At 44.7% G+C, this 25,930-nt stretch overlaps 1 protein-coding gene across 3 annotated transcripts in view; it reads left to right on the top strand.

Annotated features, from left to right (window-relative positions):
• The window catches only part of RAP1GAP2 (RAP1 GTPase activating protein 2), a 253,579-nt gene that overhangs the window by 116,714 nt on the left and 110,935 nt on the right, over positions 1-25,930 (top strand). For all 3 annotated transcript variants that reach the window (XR_011168643.1, XM_069089621.1, XM_069089622.1), the window contains one exon: positions 24,125-24,209. Coding sequence is in view for 2 of the 3 variants with exons in the window: in XM_069089621.1 (XP_068945722.1) it covers positions 24,125-24,209 (85 nt within the window). In the remaining variant the exon portion in view is untranslated. The remainder of the gene's footprint in view (positions 1-24,124; positions 24,210-25,930) is intronic.

The raw sequence follows: 25,930 nt of genomic DNA, 5'->3' as shown, positions 1-25,930 counted from the left end.
CAGAAAACCCTGGGTGCCAGTCCTGATTCTGATCCAACCTTGCTGGCTGACCCAGGGCAAGTTACTTAAAATCTCAGTGCCCTGGGTCATCTGCTGCCATGAAGGCGAAGGGCACAGTTCCACAATGGGAGAGAGAATTTCTTCCTCTGGGAATCTCTATGAAGCTATGAAATCATATGTTTAGTAAAAATTATTATTATTATTATGTTAGCAACAGCAATAAGTATGTGGACCTATTCCTGGTCTTGGAGACCATCTAATCCAAGCTTCATTTTCCTCATCTGGCAGATAAAGGCATTAGAAGAGAAATCTCTAAGTTTCATCTCAGCTCTAGATCCTGTGGCCTATCCAGGCAGCTGGTACTGCAGGCACAGTGTTTGAGAAGCCAGAGCCCCCTCTGGGCTGCTGTGGGGCATTGGAGGAGGGCTTTAGTGCTGGGGCCCATCTGAAAGGCAGATTAGGAAGCATTAATGTATCCTTCCATGCTTCATAGATTGGGGTGGGGTGGGGTGGAATCATGCAGGAAATGAAACCCCCTGGTCAATCTCAAGGTTCATTTTAGAGAAGGGGAAAGGAAGGTAACACCTTTATTAATGTGCCGGGCACATGCTAAACGCTTCGCAAATATTATCTCATTTGAACTTCACAATAATCATGGGAAGTAAGCACTATTTTATCCCCATTTTACAGTTGAGGAAACTGAAGCAGACAAAAGTTAAGTGATTCACCTGGGATCACACAACTAGGAAGCATCTGAGGCCAGATTTGAACTCCGGTCTTACTGACTCCAGGCCCAGTGTTCTATCCAGGTCTCTGACTTTGCCTCACACCCTAGCGCTCCAGCCTCATTTGGACCTTGATCTGCTTTCACAAACAGTAATGAGCTCTCTGCTCTGGATGGGCAGACAAAGAATGCTGGGAAAATATTATGTATCAGTATATAACTAAATGTAGGGTTATGTGGTATAAGAGAAATACTTTGGGGGACTCATAGCATTAGAGGGACCTTGGAGGTTATTGGGTCCAACCACTTCATTTTGCAGATGGAGAAACTGAGGCCAGGGAGCATAAGTGACTTACCAAAGGCCACGTAGACATTATCCATCTGAGATGGGATTGGAACCAGGTCTTGCGATTGCAGAAGGGTGAGATCAGGGTGCAGGGCAATATTCCATCAAACTCGAGCACCTACTGTGTTCAGGGGGCACACTTAGAAACCATGGTGGAGAAGGGGGCTGATAAAAGATGTGTAAGAAATGTCCCAGCCCTGAAGATGCTTACAATGGAATTGAATGACAGCCAGGAGAAGGTTTCACAGAGGACACAAGAGTTTAGAGCTGGGAGGGGTCTTGGAGACCATCTAATCCAAGGGGCTTTCATCTGGGCTTCCATGTTTTGAAAACATTTTGATAACTGTATTTCAATGCCACTGATTTCTTTTCTAACTCCATGTATCTTGTCTGCATTAGTAACTGTGATCATAATCACTGGTTTCCTTTGTACTCCTATGCATTTAATAATAATAGTAACTAGCATTTCTATAGTACTTTGAGGTTTGCAGACTGTTTTAAAAATATGATTTAATGTTTTACATTATTACACATGTATCTGATTGCTTACCATCTCAGAGAGGGGGCAGGGAAGGAAGGGGAGAGAATTTGGAACTCAAAACTTAAAAAAACCCAAAGGTTAAAAAATTATTTTAACATATAATTGGGGAAAAATAAAATATATTAAAAAAAGTTATTGCAAGGAGGGCTCCATTGGTTTCACTAGTGTTTCCACAGGGGCCCATGACACAAACAAGTTTGAGGACCCCTTATCTAAGCCAACCCCTATTACAGAGATGAGGAAAACAAGGCCTACAGAGAGAAATGACAGGTCCAGAAGGACCAGAATTTGCACCGGGCTCTCTGACCCTGGAGTCTTTCCTGCTCTATCTCCTTTGCCTTGAGCTAGGCCCTGGAATGGAAGAATAGCTAGAACCCTGGACTTGGAGCCAGGATAGACCTGGGCTCAAATCCTCCTTCGGATACTTACTAGGCATATGACCCTGGGAAGCCATTTCTCTTTTCTGGGCTTCAGTCTCCTCATCTGTAACAACAATAAGTATTTATACAGGCACTTTAAGGTTGGAAAAGTGCCACAGAAATGTTATTTTTGTCCTTACAACAATCCTGGAAAATAGATGCTACAATGATTATTCCCATTTTACAGATGAGGAAATTGAACCAGACAGAGGTAAAATAACTTGCCCAGGGCCACACAGATAATGAGTGTTTGAGGCTGGATTTGAACTCAAGTTTTTTGACTTTGGGTCCCATGCCCTATCCCCTCTACCAACCTAGCTGCATGTAAAGCGAGGAGTTGGCCTTGATGTCTTCAGAATCTGTCTAGATCTAAATCTGCAATCATCTATGACCCTTTGTCAGCTCTGAGATGGCTGTGTCCTTTCCCAAATTTTTAGCTCCCTGGGCCTCCCTAAAATGAGGGAGTAGGACTAGGTTTCCTCTAAGGTCCCCTCCAGCTCTGGGGCCAGAATATTATATTTTATGAAATGAGGAAATTGATCAAGCAGTCAATGAATCACCAAGCATTTATGAAGCTCCAACTGTATTCCAGGTGCTGGATATACAAGTACAAAGAATGAAACAATCCCCGGGGCAAAGAGCTTACATTCTCACGAGAGAGACAAGAAGGACATCTAGTAATACATGCAGCATCTATACAAATATGTAAAAAGCTGTTTAACAACAGTGATGGCGATAGCTAACGTTTACATAGTGCCTACTGTGTGCCTAGTGCTTATAGCTAACGTTTACATAGTGCCTACTGTGTGCCTAGTGCTTATAGCTAACGTTTACATAGCACCTACTGCGTGCCTGGTGCTTTACGATGATCATCTCGCTCCATCCTTACAACAACCCTGGGAGGCAGGTGCTGTCATTATTCCCGCTTTAGAGATGAGGAGACTGAGGGAAATTGAGGTTAAGGGACTTGCCCAGGACCACACAGCTATTAGGTGTCTGAGGCTGGATTTGAGCACAGGTGTCACCAGCTGCAGTTGCAGGGATCAGCGAAGGCTTCATGCAGAACATGCTTCTGGGCTGTATCTTAAAGGAAGAGAAGGTGTCTGAAGCAGAGATAAGGAGGGAGGTTTAAAGACATTAAGTGACTTTCCCAAGGTTGTATAATTAATAACTGATGGCATCAGACCAGGAAGGGATGGACCTGGGCTCACCCCCAGCTCTCCTCACCCCAAGCCACACCTATGCCACCAGCTCAGTCCTTTTGCTTCTACCCCAACAGCTACTCTTGTGCCAAGGGTCCTCGTGACCACAGGAGCCCAGGGTAGCTGCAGACTTGAGCCACTTCTAGGCCAATGGGGAATAAGGCTGTGCCCTGGACAACCCCTGCCTCTGTTATTGACATTGATGCATCATGGGACTCTCCAGTGACCGGGCAACTGTAAGTGATTCAGCAGGAAGCCCCTAATGCACAGTGTTTTCTCAGCTGCCATTTTCCCCTGGTAGGAGTTGGACCTGCTTATCAGCAACTCTCTAGGGCTTATATGCCATGGGTTCAACATGGTTTATTGAGAAAACTGAAAGTAGACGCAGTATGTTCTCTCCCTGGACCTGGTCTACTCTATTATTTCCCTATTAAAGGGTAGTTAAGAACCCTTTCCTTAACAGCATTAGATTAGGGGCTCCCAGAATGGGATGGAAAGAAGGGAGGGGGAGTTTGATGGAGGATCTGAGACTCTTTCCCAAGATGGGAACCAAATTTAATTCATTACTTATGATACCCTACTGCTTAGCTGTTGGGGCAGAGTGGAGTTCCCTGAGGGTGGGGAATAGAATAAGGGTCCTTGGAGAAGGAACCAGGTAGCAAGGTAAGAGACAAGGATGTGGAGATCAGAAGAGGAGCCGGAGTCTAGGCAAGACTGGAGAGAGTGGGAATTTCACTTGGCTCCAGAACTAGAAAGGGAATTAACCAAGCCAGAGTCCTAGCTCAGAGTTGGGATCACAAGCCAGAATGGATCAACCATGCTAGATACACAGCCTGTTGGTTAGCCCTCCCAAGAGAAGCCAAGAATCTGGGAACCTTTTGATTCAGTCTCTGGTCTCCTACTAGAGTCAACATCTGGACACCAGTAGAATCAACATCTAACTGCATCTTGATATGATGCAGACTTGCCTTTTATTCACAGCATCTTGGAGTGAGGAGAGACCTCAGTAGCCATCTAGCACAAACCATACTTGAAAAAGAGTTCCCTTTAAACATCTTGTCTTTTCTTGGAGACCTCCAAGGAGGGGGACCCCACTAGCTTTCTGGGGCCAAACAGAGGCAGCAGGGTACTGTGCAAGGAAACCTAGCCTTAGATTCAGAGAGCCTGATACTGGGCCCAAACTCTTCTGCACATTCTTCTTGTGACCTGTGTGACCTTAGGAAAGTCACTTAACATCCCTGGTCCTCAGTTTCTTCATGTGTAAAATGAGAGGGTTGGACTAGAAGACCACTATTGGCCCTTCTAGCTCTGAATTGTAAGAAGAGATGGAATCAAACACTAGAAAGTATAGGAACAAATGGAGCCTTCCTTAAAATAATAGGTAGCATCTATTTAAAGCCATCAGCAAGTATTATATGTAATGGGGATAAGCTAGACTCATTTCCAATAAGATCAGGGGTGAAACAAGGGTGTCCACTATCACCCCTCTTATTCAATCTGGTACTAGAAATGTTAGCAGTAGCAATTAGAGGAGAAAAAGAAATCAAAGGAAATAAATTAGGCAAAGAAGAGACCAAGCTATCACTCTTTGCAGATGATATGATGATATACTTAGAGAATCCTAGAGAATCAAGTAAAAAACTACTTGAGACAATAAATAAATTTGTCAAAGTTTCAGGATATAAAATAAACCCACATAAATCCTTGGCATTCCTGTATATTTCTAGTGAAATCCAACAGCAAGAGATAGAAAGAGAAATCCCATTTAAAGTTACTGTAGACATTATAAAATATTTGGGAATCTACCTGTCAAAACAAACCTAGGAACTATATGATCACAACTACAAAACACTTTTCACACAAATAAAGATCTAACTAATTGGAAAAACATCAATTGCTCATGGTTGGGTCGAGCTAATATAATAAAAACGACAGTTTTACCTAAATTAAATTATATATTTATGCCATACAAATCAATTTACCAAAAAAACTACTTTATGGAGCTAGAAAAAATAATAACAAAATTCATTTGGAAGAACAAAAGGTCCAGAATATCAAGGGAATTAATGAAAAGAAATGCTAGGGAAGGTGGCCTAGCTATACCAGATTTTAATCTGTGTTATAAAGCAGCAGTCATCAAAACTACTTGGTACTGGCTGAGGAATAGAGTAGTGGATCAATGGAATAGATTGGGCACATGAAACTCAGCAGTCAATGACTATAGTAATCTACTATTTGATAAACCCAAAGACCCTAGTTTTTGGGATAAGAACTCACTATTTGACAAAAACTGCTGGGAAAACTGGAATATAGTATGGCAGAAACTGGGCATAGACCATTATCTAAAACCATATACCAAAATCAAGTCTAAATGGGTGCATGATCTAGGTATAAAGGTTGATACTGTAAGCAATCTGGGAAAGCAAAGAATAGTTTACCTGTCAGATTTGTGGAGAGGGGAAGACTTTATGACCAAACAAGAATTAGAGAGCATTATAAAATGTAAAATGGATAATTTTGATTACGTTAAATTGAAAAGCTTCTGTACAAACAAAGCCAGTGTAACCAAGATTAAGAGGGAAGTAGGAAATTGGGAAAGAATTTTTACAACCTATGTCCTGATAAAGGACTCATTTCTAAAATATACAGAGAACTGAGTCAAATCTATAAGAATACAAGTCATTCCCCAATTGATAAATGGTCAAAGGATATGAACAGGCAGTTTTCAGAGGAAGAAATTAAAGATATCTATAAGCATATGAAAAAATGCTCTAAATCACTATTGATTAGAGAAATGCAAATCAAAACAACTCTGAGGTACCACATCTCACCAGCCAGATTGGCTACGATGACAAAACAGGAAAATGACAAATGCTGGAGAGGATGTGGAAAAATTGGAACACTAATGCATTGCTGGTGGAGTTGTGAACTATTCCAACCATTCTGGAGAGCAATCTGGAATTATGCCCAAGGGGCTATAAATAATTTCATACCCTTTGACCCAGCAATATCACTTCTAGGGTTGTATCCCAAAGCGATCATAGAAGTGGGAGGTAGACCCTTATGTACAAAAATATTTATAGCAGCTCTTTTTTTGTGGTGGCAAAGAATTGGAAATTAAGGAGCTGCCCATCAATTGGGGAATGGCTGAACAAGTTGTCATATATGCATGTAATGGAATACTATTGTGCTATAAGAAACAAAGAGCAGACAGTCTTCATATTTACCTGGAGAGGCTTATACAAACTGATGCTGAGTGAGAAGAGTAGAACCAGGAGAAATTTTTACACAATTACAGACACAATGTATGTTTGATGACCACCTTTGATAGACTGGACTCTTCTCAGCAATGCAGGGTTATAAGTCAACCCCAAAAGACTCATGATGGAGAGAGATGTCTACATCCAGAGAAAGAACTAGAAAGACCTGAGTTTGAATCCAGATTGAAACAAACTACCTGATCTTTTTCTTTTTCTTGTTTGGTTTTGTTTCCTCTTTCCCATTTTTTCATTCCATCTGATACAATCCTTCTTTATAACCTGAAAAAAAAAGAAGAGATGGAATCTCTTTTCCATATGACAACGTACTCAGATGCTTGAAGACTTCTGTCATGTCTAACTCCCCCAAATCTTCTGTTGTGCAGTCTAAACAGCCCTCGTTTTTGTAATTGGATGCTCATGTGATATGAAGTTCAGACCTTTCACCATCCTGGTTGTCTTCTAGACACTTTAGCTTACCAATGTCCCTCCTACACTGTGGTTGAATCTAATATTATTGTGATCAAATGTAGTTAGTCGTTCTGTCCTCTGTCCTGCCCAGATCTGATAGGCTTGTGAGGGTGGTAAGGGGACTTTGTAGCTAAGATCCCAAGTTCACAAATTTTATGCCCTGGGACAGTGAGCTCCCTCCTCTTTGCCTCTTGTCCACAAACAGCACCCCTTATGCAGCCAGATCTCTCAAGTATGGGAATTTGGTTCCAACTGGGCATTTCAGAGGGTGAGTTACTTGATGCAACTCCTTCCTAGAAGTAACTCAGAGCCTCCTCCCAACCATTAAGTGGCATCTTTGCAGGCAAAGAAAGCCCACATTAACTGAACAGATAAGAAATCTTAAGGCAAAGAGCGCATTAGGGATCTGTCTCCATTTATGATGTCATTTGATTGTAGCTAGTGATGACATCTTGGTGTCTGTGATGTCATTGAAGGATGGTCCAGAAGGATAAAAGGAAGGTACAAGGTCTGTTTGGAGCTGGAGTGATGGCATGGGCAGGAATCCAGCCAGCATTTTGATTGACATAACATCTTGACCTCAGGTAATTTGCATATTCAGAGTACTGAGTTAATTCAAATGGAAAGCAATTCACTTGGCACTGTGAGGAGGCTGGGGCTTGGATTGGGGCAAAGCAGACACACAGTCCCCACTTTTGTGGAGTTTACGCCTTGGGATCAGTTGAGAAGCAATATTTCAACAAATATGGAATGTCCTATTAGCCTGGAAGCTAGGTGAGGGCAGGATAATGTAACTTTGTTTCCCCCATAGTATAACAAACCCTGCCTTTTATGTAGGAGGCAAGGAACTTAAATTTAATTCAACAAATACTTATTAAGTTCTTACTATGTGTCAGATAAGAATGGCAAAATGTGGCAAAAATGATAGCCCCTGCCTTCAAGTAACTTACATTCACCTCTGGGTGAGGGAGTATTAATTTGTAAAATACAGAAATAACAGATAAAAAGGTAAAAAAGAGAGTTATTCTTTCATGGTGAGCTATAGAATACCTGTTCTGTTGTTAATATACAGACATTCCCTGTCATTCTGATGTCAAAAAGATCTAGGAGTATTTGAGAAGGGAATGACTGCTAATAGGGATGGCACCCAAGTTGAGCCCTGGAGGAAGTGGAAGGCTTTTGTAAGGCGGAGATGAAGAGGGAACAAATGGCTTGTGGCAGAGATAGAGGTGGGTGAAGGCATGTTGAGTCTGGGGAACAGCAAGGAGACCAGCTTGGCTAGAATGGAGAGACATGGGAAACGGAGCGGGAGAAGTAGGTCAGGAACAAACTGTAGAGAGTTGTAGATGCCAAACTAAAGAGTTTGTTTTCGATCTGAGAATTACTGAAGATGTTTTTAGCAGGGTGCATGGTGACATGACCAGGATATGAAAGACTGGAGAGCAGAGAGACCAGAAGCTGGAAGACCAGGTGAAAGACTCTATTACCAGTCCATCAGTCAACAAACATTTATTAAGTAGTGATTTCTGTGGGGATACAAAGAGAAAGCAAAATCAGTCCCTGACCTCAAGGAGTTTACATTCTAATAAGGTAGATAACATGTACATACATAAATACATATATGACACATACAGAGTAGATACCAAGTAACCTTAGAGGAGAAGGCACAAATATCTTGGGGGCCAGGATAGGTCTCTTGCAGAAGGTAATTCTTGATCTGAGTCTTGAAGAAAACCAATGAAGCTAAGAGGTAGAATGGAGGAGAATGAATCTGAGGGAGCTGATAAGGGAATGAATTTGAGGCATGGGGGATGGAAATGGAAGATGGAGCATTATGTGTGAGGAGACCAGCATGGCTGGAAGGTAAAGTCGGTGGAGGTCACTTAGCCCAACCTCTTCATTTTACAGATGAGGAAACTGAGTCCCAGAGAGAGGAAAGTGACTCTTCCAAGGTCACATAAGTGTGACAAAGACAGGAATTTGAACCCAGGTCCTCTGACTAAGAGTCCATTTTATAAGATACTGTAGGAGGATACAAAAGAAAGCCAGATATGCTTGCAGAACTGTAGGGAAGACATCTGGGAAAGCCATCTGCACCTAGAAGTTAGCAGTTATGCTTCAGAGACATCTCAGAGAACCAGAGAGCAATTGGAATGCTTGGGGCTCAAATTAGACAATCTACAGAAAGTACTTTGTGGGTCTTAAAGTGTTTTGCAAACTTCTGAGTGCTGTATACACGTGCGTAATAATGATGGCAATGAGTACAAAGATGCAAAGGGTTTGGCGCTTTCTTCCATATTTTAGCAAACAAAGTTACCTCTAGTAATGGATGTGATATAGCATACACACATATCAATCAATTGGTAAGCATTTATTAAGCACCTACTATGTACCAGACGCTGTGCTGAGCACTGGAAAGAAAAAGAAAAATCAGAAATACCTACATTGGTGTATATAAAATACTGAAGAGAGGGGAGGTAGCCTTCAAGTCAATCAGTAAATAAACATTTACTAAGTATTCATCATGTGCTGGGAACTGTATTGAGTGCCGGGGCTTCAAAGAAGTAAAAGTAAAAACAGTCCCTGCCCTCAGGGGGCTCACATTCTAAAAGCCTCTGGGTTTTGTGTTTTAGGCTTTCCTGCCGGTCCTCCTTGTCTCAAGTGTATAGAAATAACACAGATGCCATGGCCTGTTGTGTAGGAGAGTGTGTGTGTGTATGTGTATGTGTGTATGAGTGTGTGTGTATGTGTGTATGCGTGTGTATGAGTGTGTATATGTATGTGTGTATGCGTGTGTGTATGAGTGTGTGTGTATGCATGTGTGTGTATGCATGTGTGTGTGTTTGTGTGTACTACCACATAGTCCAACGTTAGCCTTTGGTGACCTTCGAGGCACCTGACCAGGTGTTGGGGTCTGTCTCTCCCTTCTCTTCTCTCCAACCCCCTGAAAAGCACACAACAGCTAGTGCAGGGCCCAGGTCTCCTGTATATTCTGCCTCTACTCGGAGGACTTGGGAGATGGGATCTTGGCTTTCCTGATTGCACCCCCTCCCCTGCACATCTGTCTGCCTTGGTAGCAAATCCCTTTCTAGAATCGAATTCAGCTGTACCTAGCTGTTCTCTCTCTCTGTTCCTCTCTCTCTCTCTGTCTGTGTCTCTGTCTCTCTGTGTATGTGTATCTGTCTGTCTCTCCGTCTTTGTCCCTCTCTGTCTCTGTCTCTCTGCCTCTATCTCTCTGTGTCTCTGTCTCTGTCTCTGTCTCTCTCTCTCTGTCTCTCTCTCTCCAGCATCTAGTAAGGGTGTAGCTACCTTCTTCCTCTCCTGCCCCCTATAGCACCTAGGTCAGGTGTGTGGGGCTTCCCTGCCTGGATGGAGTCCAGAAAAGTTAAGTGAATATTGATTTTGCTGTTAATCACCTCCTATTTTCCCAATGACTTGCCTACCAATGTCAGAGATATTTTGGTGGGGTATTTTTTTTTTTGGTTCTGTTTCCCTCAAGGAGATAAAGTGTGCCTTAGACCACCACTTAAATGCACCAGAGTTTACCCTGCATGAATCCTTTTGTCCTGCAGACAATGAGCCTCCCATTTCATCTTTGATGTAAACTCCCAGTGTAGGGGTTTCCTTAAGTGGGGGGAGCCCAGGTTTCCACTCACTGTGAATATTCTGTTCACGCCCTTGACCCAGTGCCCTGGGAGAGGCAGGTAGCTGAGACTGCTGTGGCTACTTGCCAAAGGTAGTGGGGATGACCATGGAAGAGACTGAACAGATGGTCCAAAGCCTGAAAAACAACCTTGTTTCATTGGCGATTAAAGCTGGAAGGGACTTTAGAAACCATCAGTACAATGCCTTCATTTTACAGAGTAGAAAACTAGGGTCTCCAGAGCTCAAGTGACTCATGCCAGGTCATGCAGGGCAGAAGTGAGATTTGAACCCAGGTCTCAATTCTTAGCCCAGTGCCTGGCACATTGTAGGTGCCTAATAAATGTTGTGGTTGATTGATTTCTCCTGTACCCATGTCATGTCTCTAGTAGTCTGTTAGCACTGGGTGGTGAGTGGGTATGAGTGTTAGAGGTCTGTGTGTCGCTGGCCAGTCTTTTCTCCATGGCGTTCCTTCCATTGCTAGGGTTCATTTCTTTTTTTCCCTCTATCCTAAAATAAGTCTTTTATTGTTTTTTAATATCACTAATTATTCTTCCTCATCCCCTCTTATAGAGTCATCTCTATAAAAAATTTAAAAACAAAAAATGAAAACAGAAGAGGAAGAAATGATCATAATTGATAATTATATTTAAAAAGTTTGGAAATATGTGTGATGTACCATATTTTTGGCCCTCCCACCCCTGCACAGATAAAGAAGGAGGGGATACTTTCATATCTCTTCTTTCAGGTCATCCTTATTCTTTATAATTGTGCAACATTCTTGTGTGTGTGTGTGTGTGTGTGTGTGTCTTTAAGTTTAAATTGTTATAGTCATTTGGAATATCGTTTTCTTGGCTCTGCTTACTTCCTCATCAATTCATGTAAATTTTCCCACGATTCTCTATATTTACCGTATTTGTCATTTTTTTCTAACAGTAACATTCTATATTCTGTTCACAGACCATTGCCCAACAAATGAGCATTTACTTTGTTTCTAAATCTTAAGTATCACAAGAAGTGCTGCTGTAAATATTTTGGTGTATATGGGCACGTTCTCCTTATCAGATGGGAGCTTTCTTCTATCCTGCCACAGAAACCTCTCATCCTGGCTAACCTTTTTTTGCTTTTTTGGAGGGGGGAGGGCAGGGCAATTGGGGTTAAGTGACTTGCCCAAGGTCACAAGGCTAGTAAGTGTTAAGTGTCTGAGGCCGGATTTGAACTCAGGTCCTGACTCTAGGGACAGTACATGTATTCACTGTGCCACCTAGCCTCCCCATGGCTAACCATTTTGCTCCCCAGCTTCTCACACTGGAATTTCTCTCTGCCACTAATGCCCTTTCCTTTGATTGAGTTCTTTTAGAATCTCCATTTTAAGGAAAACATCCAGGCCAGTCATTTCTTCATCCTCTCCAGGCTTTATTCCTTACTCTCCAGACTTTCTCTACCAGACTCAGACTCCTATATTTTCCCCATTCCCACTTTAAAAAAAAAAAGTATCCTTTTTGTTATTTTATTTTTTTTAATTTATTTTTTATATTGGTTTACATTTTCTTTTCTTTTTTTTTTTTTTAAGATTTTTCCTTTTTGCTTTTTGGAGGGGGAAAGGTAGGGCAATTTGGGGTTGTGTCTTGCCCAAGGTCATATGGCTAGTTTTGTGTTAAGTGTCTGAGGTCAGATTTGAATTCAGGTCCTCTTGACTCCAGGGCCTGTGCTCTCTTCTCTGTGCCACCTAGCCGCACCTCCTCCCCCATTCCCACTTTTCAATTCTCATTCGTATGTTGTCTTCCTCCATTAGAATGTAAGTTGGGGTTCATTTCAAATCCCTTTCCTCCCCTTATTCTTCCAAACCAATGGAAGATCCAGACATTGTCCCCTTTGGCTCATCTCCTCTTCATGTGAGGGCCCCCTGAGGCTGCACTGGTGGGTGCTAAGCCTTGGAACCTTTTCCCCAGTGGCTCGCTAAAGCACACCAGAGGTCAGTGAAGCACAGCTGGTGGTCTTCATCTGAAGGGAATGTAGTCCCCAGAGAACAAAAAGACGATCAAAGACTTTAGGCTTCTAAGAGGGAGGCTCCTACTGACCTCTCTCTACTTCTCTGTGTCCTGGTCATCCCAGAATAGCAATTAGAGCGATCCAGTAATGGTCCAGGCTGGCTAATGAGGCAATGTCCCCATCATGGCAGGAAGTGGTTAGATGACCGCCTGCCAGCAATGTCTTATTAGAAGGGGTTTTGTCCTAAGTGGTTGATTAGAGAAGATCTCTCTTTGCTCCCAGAGATTCACTGATTCTCTTCTCTGAGGCTCCTTCCTGTTCTTTTGCCCACGCCTTCTCCCAAGATTTGTGTGACTGTTTATGACTGTCTTGTACAAAAGACAGGGGAGATGGTAGACAGTGCCTTGAAATTAAAAATATTTTTCATGTTAGGGTATATTTTTTCTTTCTAATTTTTCTTTATCTTTTTTCATCACCCTCATTTCCAGATATTCCTTCTCTCCATCTCCTTCCCAGAAAGCTGTCTCTTGAAATAAGGAATAAATAAATAGGATTTTTTTTAAAGACGAGGAAAAAAAACCAATTCAGCAAAAGTAACAAATACATCAACCATGTCTGACAGCCTGATCCCTCACCCCTGCAAAAAGGTGGAGGTCCAAAAAAAAAAATTAAAAAACCCAAAAGGTGGAGATCTAAAAGAATTTAAAAAAAAAGAAAAACCAAAAAGGTGGAGGTAAAAAAAATAAAAATAATTTTTTTAAAAAGCTGGAGGTTCATTTTTAAAATGTGCCTTTTCTATTTGGGAGGCTCAGCTTAGTCATTCTGACTACATAGCTGAATTTAGAGTCCTAATAGATGCCCAGTCTTGGTCTGAGCATTCAATACTCTTCAGGAGTAAGAAATGTGATATTCTTTAGGAGTAAGAAACTCCAGGAGCAGACTAAGGGGCTCTGAGAGTCAAGTTCATGTTTTTTCTTCCCTAGATCTGGGGCTTGTAAGGACTTAGTTACATTTCCATACACACAATTCCTTTTTTAATCCAAGTTAATTCTGTCTCCCTAGAGTCAGGCAGAGATATTGGCTTATCTCTTAATTACCGCCCTATTGCTTCTCCATGGACCCTGTTCTCTGAGATAGAATTCCTTAATCTCTGCCTCCCTTTTCAGGCCTCAGCATGTCTTTAGCCCTCTCTAGCCATCTTCTTTTTGTTTCTTTTTTTTTTTTTGGAGGGGAGAAGGTAGGGCAATTGGGGTTAAGTGACTTGCCCAAGGTCACATGGCTAGTTTTGTGTTGTGTCTGAGGCTGGATTTGAACTCAGGTCCTCCTGACAGGTGCTCTATTCACTGTACCACCTAGCCACTCCTCTAGCCATCTTATTAAACACATTTTTTCTCTAGGCCTCAGTTTGCTCATCTGTGAAATGGGAAAAGCAGTTCTTGTGTCCAGAAAAAGCTAGAAAACGAGCCAGTGAGGTGTACGGGGGAAGAGCCCAGGACTAGGGCATCAGGGAACCTTGGTTCCATTCCCAGCTCTGCCACCAACTTACCATGTGATCTCAGTTCATCCATTATTGTCTCTAGCCTCAGTATCCCTTTTTGTGAAATAAAAAGGTTGGACTACATGACTTCTGAGCATGATTTTCCTTTGTAAATGAGTGAACCATAACACTGCATTAGTCCCTCCAGGCTCAGAGAGAACCACTTAAAAAAGTTATTTCTAAGTGATTTCATCCAGGAAGGGGCTGGCATTTGAATAATAGAATTCCTTTTCTTGTCCCTGTTTTGGGTCTTTTTCCTAGATTTAAGCCTTTTTCCTCCTGCTTTACCACTTTGGGAAGCCCCCTGTGATTTCTTCCACCCTCTGGACCTTTGGCCATTCTCTTTTCCTCTTCCCCTTCAAAACCTGGTTCAAAGTCTCCCCTGGTTAACCCTGCCACGCTCTGATCTCTTCTCTACTCAGCTTCCCCTCCTGTGTGCACGATCTCCATGCCTGGCCCTCAGAACTCCCATGTGCGCCTTTGGTGTTGGTGGGTTTGGAGGAGTTTCTTAAGTTACTCCGTGAGGGAGTTTTCTTCTTTCAATGCCTGGATTACAGCTCTGTCTCTATCACTAACATCCTGTCTGACTTCAGGGAACCTCCTTTCATTTTTCTGGGCCTCGGTTTCCCTCTCTCCATATAAATTAAAGCAGTTGAACCAGATGGTCTCTAAGGATCTTCCCAGCTCTAATGATTAAATTATGAAAGAGTGCAGGACCCTCTGAAGTTGTCATGCCTTGCTTCTTTTGAAATTCTGAATTTGAATCTCAGAAAGGCTTGGGTTCAGAGCCTGCCTTAGACACTTATCAGCTGTATAACACCAAGCAAGTGTACTCTGTGCTTCCTTATCTGTAGAATAAGGGCTTTGGACTCAGTGCCGCCTAACAGTCCTTCCAGCTATGGCCTTATGATCCTTTCCCTTCTTCTTTTGGTCTTCTCTTTTTCCTCTCTGTCTCTTTCAGTCCCTCTCTCCATTTTTGGCCCAGTGAAGGTGTTGAGGAGATTTTCAGGGTAGAGATGATAAGGGACATAGATTTGGAATTGCAATAAACCTTAGAGATTACTTTCATTTTACAAAGGAGGAAACTGAGGCCCACACAGGAGAAGTGACTTGCCCAGGGTAGTAAATATCAGCATTTGGATTTGAACCCAGGTTCTCTGATTCCAAACTGAGGGCTCTTTCTGCCATACTGCTGCTTCTCTTATGAAATGAAAGCTCCTTGTGGGCAGACACTGCTTCATGTTTGACTCTGTACCTCCAGCTCCCAACACAGTGCTTGGCACATAGTAGGCGTGTAATAAATGCTGCTTGGATAAATGAGTGAATAATAAGATTCTACTTAATGAAAGGCCATGTTGTATAATGGAAAGAACTCTGGATTTGGAGTCAGGGCCACCTCTAATGTTACTAGCAGGGTGACCACTGGTCAATGACTTCATTTGTCTGAGTCTTAACTTTTTGGTCTGTAAAATGGGACTCATAAAACCTGCTGCATGGGTCCTGTAAGGATCAAATGAAAGAATATAGGAACAATACAGGTAACATAGGTACCACCATTATTACTATTGGCATCACTCTGGTTAGTTAGGCTACAACAGAGACAAAGCTTCCAACTCAGGGCTGTTCCCTGTCTTGGTATTTCTGACAGGATTCCTCAGGTCTCCATCCATTCCCCAGCCCCTACCCTCTGCCACCAAGAATTACCACTTAGAATGGCTCCCTCAGAAGCCATCTGGTCATTTCACAGATGGGGAAATTGAGGCCAAAGGAGGTCATAACTTATAACATCATAGCTCTAGAATTGGAAGGGTGCTTAGAGGCCATATCATTCAACCTCCCTCCCTGCCCCCCCCATCATTTTACAGATGGGGAAACCAAGGTGAAGAAAGGTTAAGTGGCTCAAGTCCTAATTGGTGGAGTCTGAACATCATGCCACCTAGTAAATTTATCCTGTGCGACAGTGACATTCTCTCTCCCTCTCCCTCTCCCCCCTCCCTCTCTGTCTGTCTGTTTCTCTCTCTTCTTCTCTCCCTCTCTCTTTCTGTCTCTCTGTCTCTGTCTGTTTGTTTGTCTCTCTCTCCCTCCCTCTCTCTATCTCTCCCTCCCTCCCTCTCTGTTTCTCTCTCTGTCTCCCTTCCTCTCTCCCTTCCTCTCTCTCTCTGTCTCTCTCCATCTCTACCTCTCTCTCTCTCTGTCTCTCTGTCTCTCTCAATTTTCTTTTCTTTTTTTTTAAGCAATTGGGGTTAAGTAACTTCTCCAGGTTATACTGCCAGTTATTTTGTGTGGGTGCTAAGTATCTGAGGCCAGAACCGATCCCGGGTCTCCCAACTCTGGGGCCGATGCTCTTACTCACTGTGCCACCTGGCCACCCCTCTCTCTCAATTTTCAATATCTTACGGTCTTCCCTGCAAAAGAGAGGGGAAGGAGGGGAATCACAAATGCACTGTGTGACCCAAGGCAAGAGGCTTCCCCTGTCTGGGTCTCATTTCCATCTGTAAAATGAAAGGCTCAGGCTGAATGCCCTCTCTGCCCCTCCTAGGGGACATTCTGTGATTACTTCTTTTGTTCACAGGCCCAGTAGTAACTGGGACACAAATACTGTGAACCTCCTTTTGGGGGTGAAGAACCAAAGCCTAGAGTTGTTACGCAGTTTGCTCAGGGACACACAGCTGATGGTTAGTCACCAGAACCTGGAATGCAGGTGTCTTGATTCCCCGTCCAGATCACTTTCAGCACCAATAGGTTGCTGGGAGAGAGGAAGGCAACATGTGACATCAGCAGAGCTTGAAGCAGATCTAGTGCTGGGTCTAGAGACCTCGGAGGTCACCTAGCCCAACCCTTTCTTTTTACAGCTGGGGAAACTGAGGCCCAGGGAGGGGAAGTGATTTAGAGGATAATAAGTAGAGCTGGAAGGGACCATCTAGTCCAACCCCTTCATTTGACAGCTGAGGAAAGTAAGGCCTAGAAGGGAAGGAACTTGCCCAGTAGTTAGAATCAAGTGTGGGAGAAGCAGAGGACCCTAAGAGGCCTTGGCCTCTTCTGCCAGAGGGCTGGGAGGAAGCACCCTTCGTGCCTTTGCGATTGCTCCTTTGCTGATCCCACCTACTGTACCAGCTGTACCCCTGTCTGGACCCAGACAGCCTCCTGCTTCTCGGCCTCCATTCCCTGGCTCCCTCAGGTACCCTTGGGTTTTCCAGCTGCCTACAGGTAACCCATGGATTTGCAGCTGCTTCCTTTCCCTGGATTCCTCCCTCCCTAAAAGTACTGAATGTTCTCAACAAGGAAGAGAAGACAGAGCTGTAGGCCGGGAGTTGGCATGACTGTGACGACTGGAGTCCTGGGTGCTGCCTCTACGTTTTGGTGTAGCTGCTGGCAAATTATGGCCCTTCTCTGGAACTTCGTTTCCTGCTCTGAAAAATGAGAAGGATTTGTATCTAGTCCTGATACACCTGTTATAATCCTGAATTCAGGAGCGGCCAAGCCCGTGCCTTTCAGAGATGCCCACAAGGGACAGTACCTCCTCCCCCAACTCCCACCCTGACCCCACACACCTCTCCAGTTTTCCCCTTTCATCCGAACCTTTCTAGGAGGGCTTCAACTTTGAATAGTGATCAGTCCTCCTCCAACCCCATCCAATCCACTCATTCTCCTCTGCTTATGTGTTTGGAAACTAATGTTGTAAAGGGCACATATGTGAAGGAAGGTACCAGGCTAGAAGGGGTTTATTATTTTTTGTTTATACATTTTTTTTAGTTACGTCCAACTCTTCATGACCTCATTTGGGGTTTTCTTGGCAAAGATACTGGAGCTATTTGCTATTTCTTTCTCCAGATCATTTACAGATGAAGAAACTGAGGCAAATTGGGTGAAGTGACTTGCCCAGGGTCACACACTCACACAAGTGTCTGAGGCCAGATTTGAACTCAGGAAGATGAGTCTTCCTGACTCCCGGCCTGGCAGTGTGTGCATGTAATGCCAAGGAAAGGCAACTTCCCAAGGTTCAGAATACCAGCATAGGTGCTCTCCATTTTATTCAGTAACAAACCCAGAACAGAGAAGATCAAAACATGACATCATTCCAAATACAGCATTTACTAAGTGTGATTAAATAATCTCCAAGGACTACCCCACCCCAGGACCTTCCAATCATACAATCAATTACAAAGTCCCTGTTCTAAATACTTCTCCACCCCTAGGCTATACCTTCATTTAGTCCACCACAAAGCCCCTCTTCTCAAATGGAGATTAGTTTCCAAACATAAGTAAAGTACCTTCATTTGTTCAATCACAGAGCACAAAAAGCTCAAAAGTTCCCCACCCCTGGATCACAATTGAATCTACCCCAGAGTTACATCAAGTTTAAGCACAGCACTTAATACCCAAATGGAGGTCTTTTCTTAATCTTGACACTAGGCAAGTTCTCAGCAATCTTAGTTCCTGGGGAGACAAGGCTTAGCAAGGCCACAAGATACATTGCCAGTCCCTTCATTAATTCATCCTCTGTCTGTAGAACAGTCCTAGAACCCCTGAAAACATTAGCAAAACCCTCTCCCAGGATTTCTGTAAACATACAACAAGAAAATCCTTCTTCAGGGGAACCAACAGAAAGGTTCCCAGACCCCTGCAACAACAGCACTGTCCTTCACCAGTGGACAGTATTCACTCTGTCTGCAGGACAGTCTCCCCTGCAACAACAGCACTGTCCTTCACCAGTGGACAGTATTCACTCTGTCTGCAGGACAGTCTCCAGACCCCTGCAACAACAGCACTGTCCTTCACCAGTGGACAGTATTCACTCTCTGTCTGCAGGACAGTCTTAAGGCTTCTTAACCAAAAGCCAGGTTCCAGGACTTCTTCAGCAACAGGACTGTCTTTCACCAGTGGACAAATCTGGCAAAAGAACATCAAAACAGACAGACAAAGTACCAGCAAAACAGCCATGTCTCCTCAGTCCTTGGCAGCTCAGGGGGCAGGTCTCAAAAGTCCAGGGCAATTCAAAGTGGCCCCCAGCAATCCTTCTCAGTCTCTCTCTCAGCCTCCACGAGGGTGCTGCTTCCAAAAAGTTCTTCTGCCTCTCTCTTGTCTCTCCAAATCTATGTCACCAGCTCCTCCCAGTTCAGGACTTTCTTTTCACATCGACAAGTCCATCCCACAGGTGGGATTAACAAGCTCTGGGTTTTAACACAATCAGTTTGAAAACCAAGCCAATACAGGGGAATCTTTAATTGCCATTACTATCACAGTGCACTATGGTGCCACCTACCTGCCCTATTTATCATCATAGGATCTTAGTTTTAGGACTAGAAGGAAATCTTAGGTATCATTGATTCCAACTTCCTGCCCTTTATTTTGAAGATGAGGAAACCAAAGCCCAAAGAGGTTAGAATGTGATCTGCCCATAGGGAGTAATTGGCAAAGGTGAGATTTGAACCCAGACCTTCCAAGCTCCCATAGCTGGTACACTAAGGGAAGGGGTGGGGTAGGCAGACCAAGGTTGGTTCAGCCCAGGTATAAAGTCTGGGAGAGGTGGTCCCTCTGCACATATCTGAGGGACTTCCTGTTTCAGAGTTCCCTTCAGGCCTTCTCCCATGCGGTCAGTCTTATCTGCCAGGAAGGTCCGTCTAGGGCCCATTATCTCAGCAGCTATGGGGGCTGCCATGGCAACCAAGAGCTTGCTTTCTGCAAGGAGATGAAAGGCAGACAGTATTGGGGGCACATGGGCTACAAGTGAGACAGTGCCCGGTATGGACAGAGTGAACCAGACCCACTTTGGCTCGAGATGCCTGAGAAGTTTGGGGCCACAAATTTGGGGAGAGGATGAGCTCATCACTGTGAAGGGGAATGAGCTGTCCTATGTCCTAGGGAGGGGTGGCCTGCTGTGGATTTCAAAGCAACAATCTATTAGTGGGTCCAGAGAATCAGCACTTGCAAGGTTTGGGTTCCTGGAACACTTTGTTTTATAAAAGTCTGCCTGGGAGTCTTCTCCGGGGGAAGGACAAGGTGTCCTCAGCCTTGCTGGAAAGTAACACTTGTAGGTTTTGGTTTTTTGGTTTTGTTTAGTTTTTAGGGGAAGATGACAGCTTCATCTTCCTAAATCCAAAGGCTTTGATCTGAAGTCTCTGACCCCCTTCTTTAAAAAAAAAAAAAAGTTTTACTGATGCATTATTCCCGACAGCTTCCTCTCTCTGAAAAGAATTTCCCTTTGTAACAAATAAGAACTGTCCAACAAAACAGATGAACATGTTGACCATATCTGAAAATGTTTGTCTCTCTGGTGAGAAACCTGTTGTTAATAGTCAATAAACCTTTATTAATTATTTACTATGTGCCAGGCACTGTGGATGCAGAGTCAAGAGACTGTCCCTTACCTCAAGGAGCTTACAATCTAATGGAAGGGGGGAAGCCAGCCTTACTGCTGGTCTGACCTAGCTGAGTCCCTCTGCCAGGGTTGAGCTGGTCCTGAGAAGTGGAAGGTGGAAATAAAGGTCACTGGAAGGAGGAGAAGGATGTGGGGGGAGGGCGAGGGGAAGCAATGTTAATTCTTTGCTCAGCGTGCATATAATTAGCTTTAGTGCATACGATTCCCGTTTCATGTTCCCTTTAGAGAAGGCTGGGAGACCCAACAACCCCTCCCCACTGGCCACAGATGTGAGGCCCCCTGTTCTAGTTAGTGTGCCCTCACAGGGCCCCACAAAGAGGTAGTGAGATACACATAGGGATCAAGTGCTGGTCTTGGAGTCAGGAAGGCCTGGGTTCAGATCCTGCCTCAGATGTGTGACCCTGAGTGAGTCATTTCAACCTCTCAAACTGTTTTGTCATCTATAAAATGGGGATAGTCATAGTGCCTACCTGCTGGGGTTATTATGAGAGAGGACCACAGGATTTTATCATAAGATGGGACCTCAGCAACGCTCTTCTTCAACCTGTATCTGAAGAGGAATCCCAAGTACTTACCTGACCAATGCCCATCTAGCCCCTGCTCAAAGACAGAACCCAGCACCTCCTAAGGCAGTATTTAGGTTTTTATTTTTTCACTAATTTTAAAATTAACAAGGTATTTTTCTCTCTCTTTCACCTAAAGAAAAGAAAAACAAAACCTTATAAGAAATACTCATAGCCAAGCAAAAACAAATCACCACACTGACCATGTCCAAAAACATTCATCCATTCCACTTTTGGGCAGCAGTAGGCATCAAGGTGGCATTGTAGATAAGAGTGCTGGGCCTCGAGTCAGAAAGACTCATCTTCTTGAGTTCAAATCCAGCCTCAGACACTAGCTGTATGACCCTGGGCAAGTCAGTTAACCCTGTCTGCCTCAGTTTCCCCATCTGTAAAATGAGCCTGAGAAGGAAATGGCGAACCACTCTACCCCAAATGGGGTCACAGAGAGCTGGACATGACTGGAAATGACTAAGAACAGTAACACCAAAGGAGGGAAGGTACTAGCAGATGGGAGGAAACTGCCATGTGAGGGCTGGCTTGAAGAGTTTAATTTGGAAGAGAGAAGACAAAGAGGGGCCCCAGGAGCTGTGGGCAAATCTTTAAAGAGCTGCTCTTCAGCTTGGCCCAGAGGCCAGGATTTACAGCAATTGGGAGAGGAAGGGTCAGAATGTGGCAAATAGATCAATGTTTCGATACTGGAGTCGTGGAAGGTCACAGGCTGCCTGGGGAGGGCCAGAGCCTTTTCCATTCTTGGGGGTCTGCAGAGGCTGGATGTCCACGTGTCAGGTACATTGTAGCTGTCTATAGATGGGACTAGACAGATCTTCTGAATCTGCAATTATGTGATTCTGTAAAGGCTGAAGGAAGAAGAAAAGGGAAGAGGAAGCCAGAGGGAGGAAGGGGAACTTACGGGCTTAGGTTTAATGACTTAAGAGAACTGCATGGCAAGCCAGATGTTTAGGCTGCATGCATTTTTGGTGACTTGGGAGTGGAGTGAGGTGGGGGGGGGTCACCTCTCTCTTCTTGTGGGGAAAGAGGAGGTGGCCTGCCCAGGCCAGAGCAGCCTCAGAGACCTGGTGGGGAGCCCCCATTTCTCAGGAAGCATCTCATCTTTGGCAGAATAGGCTAACTTTTAGTTTCATTCAGACTCAGGATCCTGGGAAGGGGAAGAAAACAGAATTCTAGTTCCCAGAACCCTATGGGCAGGCATCCCCAGATTGAGGTTACAGAGAGAGGAGGAAGGGGTTAATTAGGGTGACTGGTGATGCTGCCACTTGGGAAGCAGAAAACGATGGGGCCAGGAGTCTGCGGTGGGTGGGGAGGAAGGGTGTGTCGAGAGTCACTTTGCCACATGGGCAGCTTTCTAATTAGGAAAGAGCATGGCTGACTTAAGAGTACTCATGGAAATCACAGAAATATTTGAATATATACTCTCCATCCCACCCCAATCTCCCCACCTCTACTGTCGCCAGTGAGCCTGCCCACCTCTTAGAAAAATAGTTCAAAGGCCCTTAAATCTGGAACTGGACGGAACCTCAGGGTCAGCTCATCAACAACCATCTGCTTGGCTTAATATTTATCTACTTGTTTACAATCATTTGTTATCTCTCCCTCTCTCTTTTACTCCCACCCTAATTGAACAATTAAAAAAAAAGAAACCCTTGTAACAAATATGCAGGCTAGTACACTGGCCTGGTACAAAAATGCTGGCCTCACTCTGCGTCTCTGCCCATCAGGAGGTAGCTGACAGGTTTCATCTTTGGCCCTCTTGGGTCTGGATTTATCCTTGCACTGAACAAATTTCTAAAGTCTAAGTTACATTGTGTGTATGTGTATATATATACATACACACATATAATATGCTAATATATTAAGTTATATTATATATTACACATATTATCTAAGATTATAAAGCATTAACTATATATCAGCATCTGTGCTACGTTTTGGGGAGACTTAGGAAGGTGGAGCCAGACTGAGCTCTCCAGGAGTGGGTCAGTATGGGCCTCTCACTCAGCATCCTTGTTTTACGATAAGAAAGGCCTGTAGAGATGGAATGACTTGCCCAAAGTGACCCAGGGTCAGCATTCTAACTCACATTCTCTACCTCCACATTATTCAGCTGTTCCTCTCTATGCCTTGTGTTGCTGCCCTATGCAAAATCAGCAAACACAGCAAAGGACCATGTCTAGTGGTGTCTGCAACATTCCTCATCAGAAGTCTCATCATAGAGGACCTGGGTTCAAATTCTGTCCCCAAGGCCTACTTCCTGTGTGATTTGGGGCAAGGCAAAGAACTTCCTTGGGTCTCAGTTTCTACATCTGTAAAATGGGAACATTGGCCTTGAGGGCCCCTTAGGTCCCTTTTGGCCTTAGTTCTATGAACCTGTACTATTTCCTTCTGGTAGGAGAGATCAGGGACGTTTGGGCATTCCACAGGCTCCTCTGTGGGCAGACGCCAGCTCTGGGTCCCCCTGCCCCCTCCTGGGGTGATAGAGCCCCCAGCTCCTGCTCCCCCTCAGCTCTCCTGAGGGTCCCGCGGTGTACCACTGACTGGGGTGGGTTCATCTGCCCATCCTATCTGAATCAAGGGACGAAGGCTCACGAACAAATACGCAGGTCAATAGCAAGCACCAGATGGGAAGGGGGGAGTGTGTATGCGTGTGTTTGTTATTGGGGGCAGGGACCAGAGAGGAAAGTTGTCGCAAATGCGTTGCCATGGAAACGAACCTCTATTTATCCACCTCTCGGCCCATCCTGCCAGGGGAGTGACCTGAGATGAGTTTGATCTGCAGCTTCCAAGGCCGGTAGGCACTGGCTCCCAGGGGGTGTCTGCTGCCCCGCTGGACAGGGACACCGAGGGGCCGCTTCTTGGACATGTCACCCAGCCCACTCTGGCCCCCTCCCCAGATTCCCATAACCAGTGAACTGTCAAATGGCCTTTTCTTGGTCCCCTCATGTTCAGGGCCATTCTGTCCAGCCCTACCCAAGGGAGGGGAGGGAGATGTTTGAACAAACAGCTACTGACTCCATATGTGTTTTGGCTTTTCAGGAAACAAGAGGTAGCCAACAACACAGATGTGACCATCCCAGACCGGCCCCTGTCCCCTCCCCTCACGGCTCCCCCAACCATGAAGGTAAGTGACTCGGTTTCGGCATCTGGGGAGAGGGAGGAGAATGGGGGAAAGATTTCTGCTGTCCACTCTAGAACCAACTTTCCCAGCATCTCGTCTCTGTCTCCCCTTGTCCCCGGGGGGAGACGTGGCTAGGGTCTCAGCTGGGCCCTCCCGGTCATGGAGAGCTCCAGAGATGTAGACCAATTAAGAGAAAGTTTAATTGTGTAACCCAGGTGTGTATGGACACAGGGGAACATGTTGATGCTGTAATGGAGAGAGAAGGAGCCCGGATAATTAGCCAGGAACTTTCTTGGGGAGCTGGGATGTTGGGGCAGGGAGTGGCCGGGGAGGAGGGAGCTGTCCTAGAGCTGGGCTCCTCGTTTCTGATGGATAGCTATAGACACAAGAGAGGTGTGAAAGGAGAACTGTTCCCCTAGAATGGGTCTACTTGGAGAGCTTTGGAGGAGGGGAGCCAAGCTGATACAAGCCTCTTGAGATGTTCATAGTAAAAATAATAGCTAGCATTTATACAGTACTCAGAGGGTTACAAAATTCTTTATTTGATCTTCACAACACTCCTGGGAGTAGTGAATGATTCATGGGAGGTGTCATCTTCCTTTTATAGGTAAAGAAACTGAAGTCAAGTGACTTGCCTGTAGTCACAGAGCCCCTCTGCTGCTCTGACTTCTTCCCCCAGTGTGGCCCTGAGCTCCCTTTCCCTCCCCATGGACCCCCCAAACCAGGATTCTCTCTTCTCCATGGCTGCTTCATTCACTGGCCCCAGGGGTTCCCGCCCATAGTCTAGAAAGGGATAACCTCCTTCATCTCATAAACCAGGTCTCTGGGCTGAATGTATAAGGGTTCAGGCCATGGTTGCTTCTGTCTATGCTGGATAAATAGGGCAGGATCCTTCCTCCAGCCTCAGGATCCAAGTTTCACCAGTCCCTGGGGGCATCCCCAGATTGAGAGGCCCTACTTTGAGGAGGGTGAGGCAGCCTCCAGCCGTCCATCCCCGAGGCATAGCCTGACTTCTCTGGAAGGGCAAAGTTTACTTCTTTCCTTCCAGTTTCATTGGTTGGTCAATTAGTCAGGCAGCATTCAACAAGCATTTATGAAATGGTTTGTTTACCATGTATTTGGCACTCTGCTGAAGAAGGGGGGAAAGAAATAAGCATTTATTAAATACTTACTATGTGCCAAGCACTGTTCTAAGTGCTTTACAAATAGGATCTTATTCGATTCTCCCAACAGCCCTGCAAGGTAGGAACTATTATGATCCCCATTTTATGGTTGAGGAAACTGAGGCAGGCAGCAGTTAAGAAACTTGCCCGGGGCCACATGACTAGTGAGCAGTCCCAGGTTCAGGGCTCTCTATCTATCACACCCCGAGCCTTAGCTGTTTACTGGCAAAGTGGGTGTGATATTGCTGCCACCGTCCTCAGCAGCCTGGAGGGCTCATGGGGAAATGGAGCCAATGAAGGAGGTCACAAAACCCAACCCCAGATCTGAGCTAGAATGGGCCTCACAGGCCATCCAGCCAACACCCTTCATTTCACAGGTAAAGAAACTGAGGCCCAGGGCGGCTAGGTGGCGCAGTGAGTAGAGTGCTGGCCCTGGAGTCAGGAGGACCTGAGTTCGGATCCGGCCTCAAACACTTAACACACACAAACAAAAAATCTAGCCATGTGACCTTGGGCAAGTTACTTGCCCTCCAAAAAGCAAAAAAAAAAAAAAAAGAAAAA

Source organism: Petaurus breviceps, unplaced genomic scaffold, assembly GCF_028583685.1.
Source record: "Petaurus breviceps papuanus isolate PSGF00001 unplaced genomic scaffold, PetGlider_PUasm1.0 186, whole genome shotgun sequence".
NCBI lineage: Eukaryota > Metazoa > Chordata > Mammalia > Diprotodontia > Petauridae > Petaurus > Petaurus breviceps.
The sequence above is the reverse complement of the archived record's forward strand: the minus strand, read 5'-3'. Positions and strand labels throughout refer to the sequence as shown.